Source organism: Balearica regulorum, unplaced genomic scaffold (assembly GCF_011004875.1).
Source record: "Balearica regulorum gibbericeps isolate bBalReg1 unplaced genomic scaffold, bBalReg1.pri S35, whole genome shotgun sequence".
NCBI lineage: Eukaryota > Metazoa > Chordata > Aves > Gruiformes > Gruidae > Balearica > Balearica regulorum.
The window spans coordinates 220,105-238,325 of NW_022679028.1; the positions used below are offsets into that span (position 1 = coordinate 220,105).

General features: G+C 54.8%; 1 protein-coding gene and 1 gene segment (V, D, J or C); both read left to right on the top strand.

Annotated features, from left to right (window-relative positions):
- Positions 1-1,735: 1,735 nt before the first annotated feature.
- LOC104632673 (immunoglobulin gamma-1 heavy chain-like) overlaps positions 1,736-18,221 on the top strand; it is a 93,490-nt gene continuing 77,004 nt past the window's right edge. Inside the window, 2 exon segments of the C gene segment in view lie at positions 1,736-1,781; positions 1,893-2,228. Of these exon segments, the coding sequence occupies positions 1,907-2,228 (322 nt within the window).
- On the top strand, positions 14,386-17,317 carry LOC142599639 (uncharacterized). The gene is made up of 3 exons (XM_075741336.1): positions 14,386-14,475; positions 14,580-15,188; positions 17,190-17,317. The coding sequence occupies exons 1-3, from the start codon at positions 14,421-14,423 to the stop codon at positions 17,315-17,317; spliced, it is 792 nt and encodes a 263-aa protein (XP_075597451.1). The 5' UTR covers positions 14,386-14,420.

The window sequence follows — 18,221 nt, forward strand, 5'->3', positions numbered from 1 at the left end:
AGGCTGGGTTCAGGGGTTTTGGGAAGATTTGGGGACCCAGCGCAGGAATGTGGGGACACAGGGCCAGGGTCGAGACCACCACTACCACAATAACCATCAGCTTTCGCACAGTAGTAGGTGGCCGTGTCGTCGGCCCTGAGGCTGTTCATCTGCAGCTTGAGCGTGCTCTGGGAGTTGTCCCTGGAGATGGTGAAGCGCCCTTTGACCGATGACGTGTAGCTTGGGCTGCTGCCATCACTCCAAATACCCACAATGACCTCAAGCGCCTTCCCGGACGCCTGTCGCACCCAAACCATCTGGGTGCTGCTGAAGGTGAAGCCGGAGGCCTTGCAGAGGAGGGTGAGGGACCCCCCGGGTGGCTGGAGGCCCCCTCCGGACTCGACCAGCTCCACGGCCGCCCGCAGCCCTGGGGAAGGAGGAAGGAGAGAATTGAGTCGCCCGCTCCCGCCGTCGCCCTCCATCTCCGCGCCCGGGGAGGGAGGGAGGGAGGGAGGGGGTCAGCGGGGCTGGGTCCTACCTGGGAGGGCTGCCAGGAGGAGGAGGAGGAGGAGGAGGAGGAGGAGGAGGAGGAGGAGGAGGAGGAGGAGGCAGGTGGAGGGGGGCTGCTGGGGGACGTGTCGTGCTGGGGGGGTCCTCTGTGCCCAGGGGGGCTCCAGTGGGTCAGGGGGAGGGTTCAAGCAAAGGAGGGGGCAAGGGGACCGACACGGTCAAGGTTTTGGGATAACAGAGTTGAAGTTTGGGACAAACACGTCAAGATTTGGGTCAAAAAGTTGCTTTTTGGGTTAAGTGGTTGAGGATTGGGGCAAATGCTTGAGAGTTGGGTCAGAAATAGTCAAGGTTTTGGGCAAAGGGTCAATGTTTGCTGCAAACAATTGAGATTTCGAGCCAAGGGTTGAGTTTTGGGGCCCAAACAGTTGGGATTTTGGGTGAACGGTCAAAGCTTGTTGGAAACGGTGAAGGTTTGGGGCAAAAAGGGCCCAGGTTTTGGCCAAAGAGTCCATGTTTGGGGAAAGCAGTGGAGGTTTGAGGCTGACATGTTCAAGAAGTGGGTAAATGGTCAAGGTTTTTGGTCAAAATGGTCAAAGTATGGGAGAAACTGTCAAGATTTCAGATAAATGGCTGAGGTATGAGGAGAATGGTCGAGGCTTGATGCAAAAGGTTGAGGTTTGGGGCAAACGGTTGAGGGTTTGGTCAAGGCCCTGGGCAGGGGGCAGGGTCCAGGCTGGTTCAGGGATTTTGGGAAGATTTGGGGACCCAACGCAGAGATGTGGGGACACGGGGCTGCGGTCAGGGCCACCACCAGCACCAGCATCTTTCGCGCAGTAGTAGGTGGCCGTGTCGTCGGCCCTGAGGCTGTTCATCTGCAGCTTGAGCGTGCTCTGGGAGTTGTCCCTGGAGATGGTGAAGCGTCCTTTGACTGACGACGTGTAGTTTGTGCTGCTGCCACTGCTGCTAATACCTGCGACGTATTCGAGCCCCTTCCCGGGTGCCTGTCGCACCCAGTACATGGCTTTGCTGCTGAAGGTGAAGCCGGAGGCCTTGCAGAGGAGGGTGAGGGACCCCCCGGCTGGCTGGAGGCCCCAGGCTGGGTGCACGGTGCTCGGAGGAGTCTGGGGCATGGATAGTCAAACCCCCTTGCCCCCTCCTTTGCTTGAACCCTCCCCCTGACCCACTGGAGCCTCCCTGGGCACAGAGGACCCCCCCAGCACGACACGTCCCCCAGCAGCCCCCCTCCACCTGCCTCCTCCTCCTCCTCCTCCTCCTCCTGGCAGCCCTCCCAGGTAGGACCCAGCCCCGCTGACCCCCTCCCTCCCTCCCTCCCTCCCCGGGCGCGGAGATGGAGGGCGACGGCGGGAGCGGGCGACTCAATTCTCTCCTTCCTCCTTCCCCAGGGCTGCGGGCGGCCATGGAGCTGGTCGAGTCCGGAGGGGGCCTCCAGCCACCCGGGGGGTCCCTCACCCTCCTCTGCAAGGCCTCCGGCTTCGACTTCAGCAGCTTCTACATGATGTGGGTGCGACAGGCGCCCGGGAAAGGGCTCGAACCAGTCGCATATATTAACAGCGGTGGCAGCACAGACTACGGGTCGTCGGTCAAAGGGCGCTTCACCATCTCCAGGGACAACTCCCAGAGCACGCTCAAGCTGCAGATGAACAGCCTCAGGGCCGACGACACGGCCACCTACTACTGCGCGAAAAATGCTGATGGTTATTGTGGTGGTGCTGGTTATGGTGGTGGCCCCGAGCCTGCCCCCGTGTCCCCACATCCCTGCGTTGGGTCCCCAAATCTTCCCAAACTCCCTGAACCAGCCTGGACCCTGCACCCTGCCCAGGGCCTTGACCAAACCCTCAACCGTCTGCCCCAAACCTCAACCTTTTGCATCAAGCCTCGACCATTCTCCTCATACCTCAGCCATTTATCTGAAATCTTGACAGTTTCTCCCATACTTTGACCATTTTGACCAAAAACCTTGACATTTTACCCACTTCTTGAACATGTCAGCCTCAAACCTCCACTGCTTTCCCCAAACATGGACTCTTTGGCCAAAACCTGGGCCCTTTTTGCCCCAAACCTTCACCGTTTCCAACAAGCTTTGACCGTTCACCCAAAATCCCAACTGTTTGGGCCCCAAAACTCAACCCTTGGCTCGAAATCTCAATTGTTTGCAGCAAACATTGACCCTTTGCCCAAAACCTTGACTATTTCTGACCCAACTCTCAATCTTTTGCCCCAAACCCCAACCACTTCACCCAAAGCTTGACTCTTGGCCCAACAATTCGACCATTTGTGCCCCAGACCTCAACAGTTACCTGAAACCTCGACTGGTTTGGCACCAAACCTCAACTCTTGACCTCGAACCTTGATGAATTTCCCCTGAAATTTGAGCATTTGTGCCCCCAACCTCGACCATCGCCATCCGAACCTCAACCATTTAACCCCCATCTTGCGCGTTGAGCCCAAACTTCCTTCATTTGCCCCAAATCTCACCTGTCTCACCCCAACATCTTGACCGTTTTGCACCCTCCCCAGACCCTCGCACCCAGCCCAGACCCCTCCCTGTGCCCAGACCCCCCCCAGCACCCCAAGATTTGGGCCCCCCTGAAGCTGGTAGAAGCCTGGAGCGAGGAAGAGGGGGAGCTGGGTGGGGGTGTCTGCCCTTCTGCGCCCTGCCCAGGGCAGCTGGTCGAGTCCGGAGGGGGCCTCCAGCCACCCGGGGGGTCCCTCACCCTCCTCTGCAAGGCCTCCGGCTTCACCTTCAGCAGCACCCACATGATGTGGGTGCGACAGGCACCCGGGAAAGGGCTCGAGTGGATCGCGGGTATTCAAAGCGATGGCAGCACACGCTACCCGCATCCCCTGCCCGGCTCCTGCCCCGGCCACCCCGAGCCCGTCCCTGCACCCTGCCTGCTCCAGCCCCAGGCACCCCAAAGCCCTGCGTGCTCCCCAAATCCCCCGTCCTCAGCCCAAAGCCCTGCGCCCAGCCCCAAAACCTGCCCTCAGCCCCAAGCCCTGCCCAAGCCGCCTCCTGCACGGGCTGCGCCTTCACCCTCAGCGGCCCCTGGGGAGTTTTTGGGGGGGGGGGGGTGACAGACACCCCGGAAGGGGCTCGAGCACGGGGCAAATATTGAGGCTTTCCTCCCCAAACGGGGTTCTGGCCCCGCTGCGCAAAGAGCCCAGAACACCCCGAGCCGAGAGATTCGTTTCCGTCGGGTCTGCGCAGAGCCGGGTGCTCGCCGCTCGCCGCACAACACTCGCACCCCTCGGGGATCCCCCCCCCCCCCGCCCCGTGAAGCGTTTCTGCCTTCCAGGCAGCTGCCACCGGCGCTTTCGCGTCTACTTTTAGAACGGCGCTGGGTTCCCCGCGCTTTTCTCGCTCCTCGCTCCGTCCCCTCTCTGCTTCCAGCTACGGCATCCTGCCTTTACACGGCGGGCGTCGAGGGACGGGGGGCCGGGGGGGGTGGGAGCGTGTGAGTAGGGCGCTGGTTCTGCTCGGCGGGTCGCTCTGCCCGCGCTAATTCGCAGAGCTGACTCGCGGCTCTAATCGCTCTCCGGTTGGACGGGGCTGGGCGAGTCGCTCCGGGGCTTCTGCGTTTCCCTTCTCGCGGGGACGCGCCTGGTTACCTACGGCCAGCGGTTGAGCGGGGGCCGTCGGTTTAATCCCGGCTTATCTCCGGCACCAACGGCTCTGGGAGCACAGGCCACGCGCCGGCGCTGCGAGGGCGCTTCACCGTCCCGCAGCGCGGTCACGCCGGAGATGAACGGCCACCGGCTGGATCCCCGGTACCCAGCCCGCGTCCCTCCCCCCACCCCCAGACCCTGGCCCTCAGCCTCCACCCGTTACACCCAGCCCGGACCTCTTGCACCCATCCTGATCCTTTGCAACGACAGCAAATCCTTGCGCGGTGCCCAAATCTCCGGCTTTTACCCCAAAACTCAGCCCTGACCCTCCTCTGCAAGGGCTCTGGCTTCACCTTCAGCAGCAACGCCATGTTCTGGGTGCGACAGGCGCCCGGGAAGGGGCTCGAATACGTCGCAGCTATTACCAGCGATGGTAGTTACACAGACTACGCGTCATCGGTCAAAGGGCGCTTCACCATCTCCAGGGACAACTCCCAGAGCACGCTCAAGCTGCAGATGAACAGCCTCAGGGCCGACGACACGGCCACCTACTACTGCGGGAAAGCAGCTGATAGTTACGGTGGTTGTTGTGGTTATGGTGGTGGCCCCGATCCTGCCCCCGTGTCCCCACATCCCTGCGCTGGGTCCCCAAATCTTCCCTAAACCCCTGAACCCAGCCTGGACCCTGCACACTGCCCAGGTCCTTGCCCCAACCCTCAACCCTCTTTGCCCCAAACCTCAAACATTTGCCCCAAACTTCGGCCGTGTGGATCAAGCTTTGACCATTTACCTCCAACTTGCACCATTGAATCAGCATCTTGACAGTTGCCCTCAACCTTTCACCCTTTTTGCCTGAAACCTCAAACATTTGCCTCAAAATTTACCTGTTTTCCTTCTCCCGAACCTCCATCATTTGTACCCAGCTTGGAATGTTTCCCCAAATCTTGACTATTTTGGCCCCCAAACTCAACAGTTGTCCCCAAACCTCAACCGTTTCCATCGAGCATTGACACTTTGCCCAAAACCTTGACCATTTTTGGCCAAGACCTTCAACATTTTGGCTCCATTCCTCAACCGTTGCCCCCAACCTCAACAATTTAACCCCAGTCTTGACCGTTTGGCCTCACGTTGACCATTTCTGCCCCAAATTTCATCCATTTACGCCACATGCCAGTGCCTTCCCAAAACCCCTGGACCCAGCCCAGACTTCTTCTCCAAGGCCAGACCCCTGCACCTCACCCAGATCTTGGCCCCAAGCCAAGACCCGGCACCCGTCCCAGCCCTCTCCTCCAACCCCACACCCTTGCAACCAGCCTGGACGCCTCAACGATGCTCAGAGCTTCTGCTCCAAGCCCTGGAGCCTCGCACCCACCTCAGACCCCTCCCTGTGCCCAGACCCCCCCCCAGCACCCCAAGATTTGGGCCCCCCTGAAGCTGGTAGAAGCCTGGAGCGAGGAAGAGGGGGAGCTGGGTGGGAGTGTCTGCCCTTCTGCCCCCTGCCCAGGGCAGCTGGTCGAGTCCGGAGGGGGCCTCCAGCCACCCGGGGGGGTCCCTCACCCTCCTCTGCAAGGCCTCCGGCTTCACCTTCAGCAGCACCGACATGTACTGGGTGCGACAGGCACCCGGGAAAGGGCTCGAGTGGGTCGCGAGTATTGACAGTGGTGGTAGCAGCACATACTACGCGTCGTCGGTCAAAGGGCGCTTCACCATCTCCAGGGACAACTCCCAGAGCACGCTCAAGCTGCAGATGAACAGCCTCAGGGCCGACGACACGGCCACCTACTACTGCGCGAAAGATGCTGGTGGTTATTGTGGTGGTGCTGGTTATGGTGGTGGTCCTGACCCCAGCCCCGTGTCCCCACATCCCCGCGCTGGGTCCCCAAATCTTCCCAAAACCCCTGAACCCAGTCTGGACCCCGAACCCTGCCCACGTCCTTGTCCCACACATCGAATATTTGCCACGACACTCAACCGATTGCATCAAGCTTTGACCATTTCCCTCAAACATCGACAATGGAACCCAAATCTTGACTATTTGTCCCGTACTGTGACCATTTAAGCCAAAAAACTTGACCTTTTTCCCAGTTGTCAACCACATTGGCCTCAAAGCTCAACTTCTTTCCCCAAACCTGGATCGTTTGGCAAAAATCTGGACTGTTTTTGCCCCAAAATTCAACCACTTGTAACAAACTTTGGCTGTTCGCCCAAAACCTTGACTGTTTTTGCCCCAAAACTCAACCATTGGCCGAAACCTCAATCATTTGCATCAACCCCTGACAAGTTGCCCAACGCCTTGACCATTTTTGACCCAACTCTCAACGATTTGCCCCAATCCTCCACCGTATAACCCAAACCCTGACATTTTGCCCCAAAACCTCAACCATTCTTTGTTCCATACTTCAAGTGTTTCCACCAAGCTTTCAGCACTTCCCTCAGACCTGGACTGGTTTTGTCCCAAACCTCAACTCTTTACCTGACAGCTTGACCATTTTTCCCCAAATTTCACCATATTTGCCCCAAATCTCAATCGTTTTGCCCAAATCAGACTGTTTCTCCCAAACCTCAACCATTTGCCCCAAACCTCAACTCTTTTATCCCAAAACCTTGACCGTGTCGGTCCCCTTGCCCCCTCCTTTGCTTGAACCCTCCCCCTGACCCACTGGAGCCCCCCTGGGCACAGAGGACCCCCCCAGCACGACACGTCCCCCAGCAGCCCCCCTCCACCTGCCTCCTCCTCCTCCTCCTCCTCCTGGCAGCCCTCCCAGGTAGGACCCAGCTCCGCTGACCCCCTCCCTCCCTCCCTCCATCCCCGGGCGCGGAGATGGAGGGCGACGGCGGGAGCGGGCGACTCAATTCTCTCCTTCCTCCTTCCCCAGGGCTGCGGGCGGCCGAGGAGCTGGTCGAGTCCGGAGGGGGCCTCCAGCCACCCGGGGGGTCCCTCACCCTCCTCTGCAAGGGCTCTGGCTTCACCTTCAGCAGCACCTACATGAGTTGGGTGCGACAGGCACCCGGGAAGGGGCTCGAATACGTCGCGGGTATTACCAGCGATGGTAGTTACACAAGCTACGCGTCATCGGTCAAAGGGCGCTTCACCATCTCCAGGGACAACTCCCAGAGCACGCTCAAGCTGCAGATGAACAGCCTCAGGGCCGACGACACGGCCACCTACTACTGCGCGAAAGCAGCTGATGGTTATGGTGGTTGTTGTGGTTATGGTGGTGGCCCCGATCCTGCCCCCGTGTCCCCACATCCCTGCGCTGGGTCCCCAAATCTTCCCAACCCCCCTGAACCAGCCTGGACCCTGCACCCTGCCCAGGGCCTTGACCCAACCCTCAACCATTTGCCCCAAACCTCAACCATCGAACCCTAAATCACAACAGTTTGCTCCAAACTTTGACCCTTTATGGCTTTAAAACCTGAACTCTTTGCCCCACATCTCGACCCTTTTAAACCCAAAACTTGACCATATGCACCAAGCTTTGAGCATGTCCCCAAAACCTTGACCATTGCTGCCCCAAAACTCAAACATCTTTCCCAAACCTCAAATATTTAACCCAAATGTTGGTCGTTTGCCCCAAAAATCCATCATTTTTGCCCCAGACTTCAACCATTTGCACCAAGCTTGGCCTGTTTACCTCAAACCTCCCGTGTTTTTGCCCCAAAACTCAACTCTTGACCCTAAACCTTGAACAATTTTTCAACAAATCTTACCATTGTGGCCCCTAAGCTCGACAATTTTGGCCCAAACCCTCAACCATTTTGGACCAACCCTTGATCGTCTTTACTCCAAACCTCAACGTCTTTCCCCAAACCGTGACCGTTTGCAACCGGCTTTGACAGTTTGCCCAAACCCTTGACTGTTTCTGCCCCAAAACTCAACCCTTGGCCCAAAACCTCAATCGTTTGCATCGAGCTTTCACCCTTTCCCAAGACCTTGGTCAAAAAGAGTCAAGCCTCAACCATTTGACCAAAACCTCCACCATTTCACCCAAATCATGACCGTTTGCACCAAACTTCAACTCTTTTATCCCAAAACCTTGACCGTGTCGGTCCCCTTGCACCCTTTTCGACTTGAACCCTCCCCCTGACCCACTGGAGCCCCCCTGGGCACAGAAGGACCCCCCCAGCACGACACGTCCCCCAGCAGCCCCCCTCCACCTGCCTCCTCCTCCTCCTCCTCCTCCTCCTGGCAGCCCTCCCAGGTAGGACCCAGCCCCGCTGACCCCCATCTCTCTCTCCCCGGGCGCGGAGATGGAGGGCGACGGTGGGAGCGGGCGACTCAATTCTCTCCTTCCTCCTTCCCCAGGGCTGCGGGCGGCCGAGGAGCTGGTCGAGTCCGGAGGGGGCCTCCAGCCACCCGGGGGGTCCCTCACCCTCCTCTGCAAGGGCTCTGGCTTCACCTTCAGCAGCACCGGCATGAATTGGGTGCGACAGGCGCCCGGGAAGGGGTTCGAATTCGTCGCGCTTATTAACAGCGGTGGTAGTTACACAGAATATGCGTCGTCCGTCAAAGGGCGCTTCACCATCTCCAGGGACAACTCCCAGAGCACGCTCAAGCTGCAGATGAACAGCCTCAGGGCCGACGACACGGCCACCTACTACTGCGCGAAAAGTACTGCTGCTGGTGGTGGTGCTTATGGTGGTGGCCCCGAGCCTGGCCCTGTGTCCCCACATCCTTCCGCTGGGTCCCCAAATCTTCCCTAACCCCCTGAACCAGCCTGGACCCTCCACCCAACCCAGGGCCTTGACCCAACCCTCAACCCTTTACCCCAACCCCAAATTGTTTGATCGAGCTTTGACCACTTCCCTCAAACTTTGACAATTTAACCGAAATCTTCACCATTTGTCCCAAATCACAACCAGATGTTCCTAACACCTTGACCGGTACCCCAGTTCTTGACGAACTTTGCCCCAAACCTTGACCGTTTCCCCCAAGCTTGGACCGTTTGGTGGCCATTTTTGCCTAAAACCTCGACCGTTTCAGCCAAATCTTGACCATCTCCCCCAAACCTCAACCATTTTGGCCCCAAACCTCGACCGTTTGCCCCAATCCTTGACCGACTTTGTCCCAAACCTCAAATTCTCCAAAAATTCGATCGTTTGCAACAAGCTTTGACCGGTTGTCCAAAATGTCAACTGTTATTGCCCCAAATCTCAACCATTTGCCCAAAACCTCAACCGTTTGCATCGATCTTTGACACTTTCCCAAAAACCTGGACCATTTTGGCCCCAAACTCAAACACTTTTGCCCCCCAAACTCAACCGTTTTGCCCTAATCACATTGTTTGCCCCAAACCTCAACTCTGTTATCCCAAAACCTTGACCGTGTCGGTCCCCTTTGCCCCCTCCTTTGCTTGAACCCTCCCCCTGACCCACTGGAGCCTCCCTGGGCACAGAGGACCCCCCCAGCACGACACGTCCCCCAGCAGCCCCCCTCCACCTGCCTCCTCCTCCTCCTCCTCCTCCTCCTGGCAGCCCTCCCAGGTAGGACCCAGCCCCGCTGACCCCCTCCCTCCCTCCCTCTCTCCCCGGGCGCGGAGATGGAGGGCGACGGCGGGAGCGGGCGACTCAATTCTCTCCTTCCTCCTTCCCCAGGGCTGCGGGCGGCTGAGGAGCTGGTCGAGTCCGGAGGGGGCCTCCAGCCACCCGGGGGGTCCCTCACCCTCCTCTGCAAGGCCTCCGGCTTCGACTTCAGCAGCAAAGACATGGGATGGGTGCGACAGGCGCCCAGTAAGTGGCTCGAGTGGGTCACGGAGATTAGCAGCAGTGGCAGCAGCACATGGTACGCGCCGGCGGTGCAAGGGCGCTTCACCATCTCCAGGGACAACTCCCAGAGCATGGTCAAGCTGCAGATGAACAGCCTCAGGGCCGAGGACACGGCCACCTACTACTGCGCGAAACAAGATGGTACTGGTGCTGCTGGTTATGGTGGTGGCCTCAACCTCGGCCCCGTGTCCCCACATCCCTGCGCTGGGTCCCCAAATCTTCCCAACCCCCCTGAACCAGCCTGGACCCTGCACCCAGCCCAGGGCCTTGACCCAACCCTCAACCCTTGACCCCAACCCTCCAAGCTTTGCATCAAGCTTTGACCGCTTACCCCAAACCTCAACCAGTTAACCAAAATCTTGAGCATTTGCCCCAAAATCACAGCCTTATTTGCCTAACACCTCAACCATTGCTCCAGTTCTTGACCAGGTTTGCCCCAACCCTTGACTCTTTCCACCAAGCTTTGACCGTTTGCCCCAAACCTCGACTCTTTTTGCCCTAAACCTCCACTCTTTACCCTAAACCTTGACTAATTTGTCCCCAAATTTGACCATTTTTGCCCCTCACCTTCACCGTTTCCCCCAAATCTCCAGCATTCGGGGCCTAAACCTCAGCCCTTGGCTCCAATACTTGACCGTGTTTGCTCCAAACCTCACCTTTTCCCCCAAAACTCAACCATCTCCAACACGCTTTGACTCTTTGCCCAAAACCTGGACTGTTTTTACCCAAAAACCGAACCTTTGGCCCAAACTCCCAATCGTATCCATTGAACTTTGACCCTCTGCCCCAAACTTGGACCATTTTTGACACAAACCGCAACCGTTTGCCCCAAAACCCCGACGTTTACCGCAAATCCCAACCCTTTACCCCAATCTTTCACCATTTTTGCCCCAAACCTTCAGCGTTCGCCCCCAATCTTGACTCTTTTTGCCCCAAACCGGCAACATCTGCGCCAATCTTTGACTGTTTCCCTCAAACCTTGACTGGTTTCGCCTGAAATCTCAACTCTTTGCCCCCAACTTTGACCGTTGCAACCCAAACCTCAACCATTTAACCCACATCTTGCGCATTGAGCCCAAACTTCCTTCATTTGCCCCAAATCTCACCTGTCTTACCCCAACATCTTGACCGTTTGGCACCCACCTCAGACCCTCGCGCTCAACCCAGACCCCTCCCTGTGCCCAGACACGCCCCCAGCACCCCAAGATTTGGGCCCCCCTGAAGCTGGTAGATGCCCAGAGCGAGGAAGAGGGGGAGCTGGGTGGGGGTGTCTGCCCTTCTGCGCCCGGGAAAGGTCTCGAATTCGTCGCATGGATTTACAGCGATGGTAGCACCACAAACTACGCGTCGGCGGTCAAAGGGCGCTTCACCGTCTCCAGGGACAACTCCCAGAGCACGGTCCCGTTGCAGATGAACAGCCTCAGGGCCGACGACACGGCCACCTACTACTGCGGGAAAGGTGGTGGCGGTGTCGGTGGTGCTGGTGGCCCCCACCTCGTGTCCCCACATCCCGACCCCTTCGTAAAATCCCCGCCCGAAGACCCGGCTCTTGTAGCACACCTTGACCCTGCCGCTAAGCACCAAACCCTTCGTCTAGCCTAAATCCTGCGGGTTTTGACCCAAAACGCAGGCCTGTGTGTTATCCGGAACAGCTCCGGCTTCACCTCCAGGAACTCCGGCACCTTCTCGGTGTAAGAGGCTCCCCGAAATTCCCACACCTCATCATTCCCCCCCCCCCAAAATCTCCACTTTTTCCCCCAAATCCCCCACCCTGCATCCCAAAAATTTTCGCTCCGTATCCCCAAATCACCAAGTTTTCGCCTCCCCCCCATCAAAAAAAATAAATATCCCCGTCCCAGGCCAGAGATTACAGCAGAAGCGGCGGAGAGCGAGCGACCGCAATACTCATTTCCGGCCTTTCTACCCCAAAACAATACCGATGATGTCACTGATGAGGGCGCCACAGAGATTGCAATTAAAGAATTCCTCCCCGATAAGCGGCGAGCAATTAAATAATTAAGCCCGACGAAGCGACGGAAGGCACTGCAGAGCTGGCGATTAAATAATTCAGCGGGGAAAAAAAGTGATCAGGGCTCGCCAGAGCCTGCAATTAAAGCTAATTAGTGTAAATAACTCATCAGGGCTCATCAGAGACTGTAATTAGATTAATCAGGGTAAATAATTCATCGAGGCACACCAGAGACCGCAATTAAATCAACCGAGGTAAATAAATGTTAAGAGTTTTGTAGAGATTGCGATTAACTAATTCAGGGTAAATCAGCGATCGGGGCACTGCAGAGCTGGCGATTAATTAATTCAGAGTAATTAAGTGATCAGGGCACTGCAGAGCTGGCAATTAATTAATTCAGGGTAAATAAGTGATCAGGGCACTGCAGAGCTGGCAATTAATTAACTCAGAGTAATTAAGTGATCAGGGCACTGAAGGGTTTGCAATTAATTAATTCAGGGTAATTAAGTGATCAGGGCACTGAAGGGTTTGCAATTAATTAATTCAGGGTAATTAAGTGATCAGGGCACTGAAGGGTTTGCAATTAATTAATGCAGGTTAATTAAGTGATCAGGGCACTGCAGAGCTGGCAATTAATTAATTGGGGTTAATCACTGGTCAGGCAACTGCAGAGCTGGCAATTAATTAATTCAGAGTAATTAAGTGATCAGGGCACTGAAGGGTTTGCAATTAATTAATTCAGGGTAATTAAGTGATCAGGCAACTGCAGAGCTGGCAATTAATTAATTCAGAGTAAATATGTGATCAGGGCACTGAAGGGTTTGCAATTAATTAATTCAGGTTAATTAAGTGATCAGGGCACTGCAGAGCTGGCAATTAATTAATTGGGGTTAATCACTGATCAGGGCACTGCAGAGCTGGCAATTAATTAATTGGGGTTAATCACTGATCAGAGCAGTGCAGAGCTGGCAATTAATTAATTGGGGTTAATCACTGATCAGAGCACTGCAGAGCTGGCAATTAATTAATTCAGAGTAATTAAGTGATCAGGCAACTGCAGAGCTGGCAATTAAATTAATTGGGGTAAAGAAGTCATCAGGGCACTGCAGAGCTGGCAATTAATTAATTCAGAGTAATTAAGTGATTGTGGCACTGCAGAGCTGGCAATTAATTAATCCAGAGTAATTAAGTGATCAGGCAACTGCAGAGCTGGCAATTAAATTAATTGGGGCAAATAAGTGATCGTGGCACTGCAGAGTTTGCAATTAATTAATTGAGAGTAATTAAGTGATTGTGGCACTGCAAAGCTGGCAATTAATTAATTCAGAGCAATTAAGTGATCAGGGCACTGCAGAGCTGGCAATTAAATTAATTGGGGCGAATAAGTGATCAGGGCACTGCAGAGTTTGCAATTAATTAATCCAGAGCAATTAAGTGATTGTGGCACTGCAGAGTTTGCAATTAATTAATCCAGAGCAATTAAGTGATTGTGGCACCTGCAGAGCCGGCAATTAATTAATTGAGGCGAGAGAAGGTCTGAGGGTTCGCGGCAGAGATTGCAATTAAAATATTCACTGCAAAGAAGTGATCAGGGCTCGCTGCAAGGGCTCCCAATTAATTAATTCAGTGTACGTCTGCAATTAATTCCCCCCCCCCCCCCGAGACCTTGTAATTAAATAATTCACCGTACACCTGCAATTAATTCCCCCTGAGACCTTGTAATTAAATAATTTGGTGTACAGCTGCAATTAATTCCCCCTGAGACCTTGTAATTAAATAATTTCTTGTACGTCTGTGATTAATTCCCCCTGAGACTTTGTAATTAAATAATTTGGTGTACATCTGCAATTAATTCCCCCCAAGACCTTGTAATTAAATAATTTGTTGTGCGTCTGTGATTAATTCCCCCGAGACATTGTAATTAAATAATTCACCGTACACCTGCAATTAATTCCCCCTGAGACCTTGTAATTAAATAATTTGTTGTGTGTCTGTGATTAATTCCCCCCCCGAGACCTTGTAATTAAATAATTCACCGTACACCTGCAATTAATTCCCCAGAGACCTTGTAATTAAATAATTCAGTGTACACCTGCAATTAATTCCCCAGAGACCTTTAATTAAATAATTCGGGGTACATCTACGATGAATTCCCGAAAGACCTTTAATGAAATAATTCGCCGTACACCTGCAATTAATTCCCCAGAGGCTTTCTAATTAAATAATTCGCCCTACACCTGCAATTAATTCCCCAGAGGCTTTCTAATGAAATAATTCGCCCTACACCTGCAATTAATTCCCCGGAGACCTTGTAATTAAACAATTCCCCGTAAACAAGCTGCGCCTTCCAATTAAAGAACCCAAATCCCCGCCGACTAACGAGCGCCGGGCCGAGATTTGCAATTAAAACACCAACTGGGTGGAGGGGGGGGGGGGGGAATAGATTTTGGGGGGCGGACCCACCTTATGCAAATCCCGCCCGGCTCTCGACGTCTTTAAAACCCCCCGGTCCCACCATGGCAGCACATCCCCGGCGTCCTCCTTCCCCCTCACCCTTCATCCTCCCGCCATGGCCTTCGCCTCGGCTTCCACCATCCTCCTCCTCCTCCTGGCAGCCCTCCCAGGTAGGACCCAACCCCGCTGACCCCCATCTCTCCCTCCCCGGGCGCGGAGATGGAGGGCGACGGCGGGAGCGGGCGACTCAATTCTCTCCTTCCTCCTTCCTCAGGGCTGCGGGCGGCCGTGGAGCTGGTCGAGTCCGGAGGGGGCCTCCAGCCACCCGGGGGGTCCCTCACCCTCCTCTGCAAGGCCTCCGGCTTCACCTTCAGCAGCACAGGCATGGGATGGGTGCGACAGGCGCCCGGGAAAGGTCTCGAATACGTCGCGGGTATTACCAGCGATGGTAGTTCCACAAGCTACGGGTCGTCGGTCAAAGGGCGCTTCACCATCTCCAGGGACAACTCCCAGAGCACGCTCAAGCTGCAGATGAACAGCCTCAGGGCCGACGACACGGCCACCTACTACTGCGCGAAAGCTGCTCACGGTGACGCCGACGCAGCGAGCGGCTCGCCAAAAAAAGAAAAAAAAAAAACCAACAACACGGAGGAGGTGGAGGGAAGCGACGCTCGGCGGCCCGCGGTTTTCTTTGCCGCGCTCGACCGGTTGCGGGAGGAAGAGCCGGGGTTTCGCTCGCGGGGCGCTCAAGAGTCTTTCGAGGAGCTCGGAGACCTTCGCCGGGCACCGAAGAGACCTTTAGTGGTGGATGAGAACCTTCCCATGAAGCCCAGACCCTCCGAAGCACCCAAGAGACGTTATGGGGCACCCGAGAGACGTTATGGTGCACCTGAGAGATGTTATGGGGCACCCAAGAGACGTTATGGGGCACCCGAGAGCCCTTTGCATGGAATTTGGACCCTCCGCAGGGCACCCAAGCACCCTTCCATGGAGCATGAGATCCCTTGGGTGGAGCCCAGACCTTTTGCAAAGCACCCAAGAGCCTTTACAGGGCACCCAAGCGCCCTTCCATGGAGCCAGGACCCTTTGCAGGGCACCCAAGCACCCTTCCATGAAGCTCAGACCCTTCCAAAGCACCCGAGAACCATTATGGGGCACCCAAGCACCCTTTGCATGAAGGATGACACCCTTACCATGGAGCCCAGACTCTTGCCCAGCACCCAAGAGTCTTTATAGGGCACCCAATCCCCCTTGCGTGGAGCCCAGACCCTTTGCAGGCCACCCAAGCACCCTTCCATGGAGAGTGGGACTCTTTGCCTAGAGCCCAGACCCTTTGCATAGCACCCAAGAGCTGTTATGGGGCACCCAAGTACCCTTCCATGGAGTCCAGACCCTTCCAAAGCACCCAAGTGCCTTCACAGGGCACCCAAGCACCCTTCCATGGAGCATGCGACCCCTTCCATGAAGCTCAGACCCTTCCAAAGCCCCCAAGAACCGTTACGGGGCACCCAAGGACCCTTTGCGTAGCACCCTAGCACCCTTCTATGAAGCTCAGACCCTTCCAAAGCCCCCAAGAACCGTTATGGAGCACCCAAGACCCTTTACGTAGCACCCAAGCACCCATCCATGGAGCATGAGAACCCTTCCATGAAGCTCAGACCCTTCCAAAGCACCCAAGAGTGTTTACGGGGCACCCAAGCACCCTTCCATGGCACCCAAGCACCCTTCCATGGTGCCCAAGCGCCCTTCCATGGCACCCAACACCCTTCCATGACACCCAACACCCTTCCATGGCACCCAAGCACCCTTCCATCGCACCCAGCGCCCTTCCATGGCACCCAACACCCTTCCATGACACCCAACACCCTTCCATGGCACCCAAGCACCCTTCCATGACACCCAACACCCTTCCATGGCACCCAAGCGCCCTTCCATGGCACCCAAGCACCCTTCCATGACACCCAACACCCTTCCATGGCACCCAAGCACCCTTCCATGACACCCAACACCCTTCCATGGCACCCAAGCGCCCTTCCATGGCACCCAAGCACCCTTCCATGGCACCCAAGCACCCTTCCATGACACCCAAGCACCCTTCCATGACACCCAACACCCTTCCATGGCACCCAAGCGCCCTTCCATGGCACCCAACACCCTTCCATGGCATCCAACACCCTTCCATGGCACCCAAGCGCCCTTCCATGGCACCCAGACCCTTGCGACGAACGCGGACCTCCCTTTACTGTGTCCCCGTCCGCCCCCTCCAAAAAAAATATCCCTGAAAGACCTTCCCTAGCGATTATTTACCCGATTCCCACCCAAATTTTGGGGAGAATTTGCCATTTATTTGCCAAAATCCTGGGATTTTTTTTTTTTTTTTGAGCCTTTTTTGGTCATTTTCACCTCAAATCTGGGGATTTTTTTTTTTTTTTTTGCCATTTATGGAGGGGTTCGGCCCAAAATCTGGGCACGTCGCGCCTCTTCTAGCCCTAAACCTCGTCGCTCTTTACCTTTTCTGCTCATTTTTGACCCAAAACCGGGGATGCTTTGGCTCATCCGGATATTCCCGACCCAAATTTGGCCACGCTTCGACCATTTATGGCCAATTTCACCCCAAATCTGGCCACGTTTTACCTCTCAGAGCAATTTTGAAGCCGAATCTGGATACGCTTCAGCTCTTCGGGCCGATTTTATCCCAAATCTGGCGACTTTTTCCCTTTTTTTTTTTTTTTTTGGCGCCAAATCCGGGGGGATATTTTACTTTTAGAACCATTTTTGTCTGAAATTTGGGGACGTTATTGCCATTTATGGCAATTTTCATCCAACTGGCAGGATGGTTTGCCTTTTAAGGCCGTTTTTGTCCCAAATATCTCCGCGATTTCAGCTTTTACGCCCAATTTTCCAACGAACATGGGGAGATTTGATCCTTTGTGTCCAATTTTACCCGAAATTTGGGAGTATTTTGCCTTTTACGGCCATTTCCGCACAAATACGGAGTTCTTTTACACTTAACGCCTGCTTTTGCCCCAAATCTGGGATTTTATGCTCATTTTTACCCCCAAATATTGGCATTTGGGGGGATTTTAGGGCCATTTCCCCCAAGATATCGGAATATTTTTGCTGGTTATGTCCAGATTTCTCAAAACAACGTGGGATAATATTTCCTTTCTGGCAATTTTTGGGACGCTTGACCGTGTGTCTCCAGTCTTCCCCCAAACCTTTGGAAGCTCTTGCCGCTTTTGACCGACTTTTGCCACAAATATTCATTTTTTTCCCCTTTTATGGCATTTTTGGCCACAAATATGGGCATTTCTACACCTTATATGGGCATTTTTGTCCTAAATCTGGGGTTTTTTTGGCCTTATCGCCATTTCTGCCCCAAATATGTGCCGGGGGGGGGGATTTTGTGCCACCCTGTGTCACCGTGGGTGGTGGTGGTACTTGTGGTTATGGTGCTTGTGCTGATTATCACGGTGGCGCACGCAGCGACAAAAACCACATCGGAAGATTTTGGGTCATCTAGGGTGAATTTTCACTGAAATCTGGGGCTGCTTTTGCCATTTTTTTCCAGTTTTCCTCCAAATCTGGGGATGTTTTCCCATTTCAAGCCATTTTTCACCCCAAATATTGCCATGGTTGTATAATTTTGTGGCCATTTCCTCAAGAGATGGGAAGGATTTTGCTGTTTCTGCCCACTTTTGTAGAAACCGATGTGGGATAATATATCCCTTTATGGCAATTTTTGTAGCAAATTTTGGGATGCTTCGACCCTTTATCTCCAGTTTTCCCCCAAATCTTTGGAAGCTCTTCCCGCTTTTGACCGACTTTAGCCACAAATAGTCAGATTTTTTCCCCTTTTATGGCATTTTTTGGCCACAAATATGGGCATTTCTACACCTTATATGGGCATTTTTGT

Excerpts from the sequence above, each read along its gene's own strand:
- LOC142599639 (XM_075741336.1), top strand. The coding sequence starts at position 14,421 with ATGGCCTTCGCCTCGGCTTCCACCATCCTCCTCCTCCTCCTGGCAGCC. Across the intron at positions 14,476-14,579 it reads CCTCCTGGCAGCCCTCCCAG|GGCTGCGGGCGGCCGTGGAG; the intron begins GTAGGACCCAAC and ends CTCCTTCCTCAG. Across the intron at positions 15,189-17,189 it reads GGCACCCGAGAGACGTTATG|CTTTTACGCCCAATTTTCCA; the intron begins GTGCACCTGAGA and ends CCGCGATTTCAG.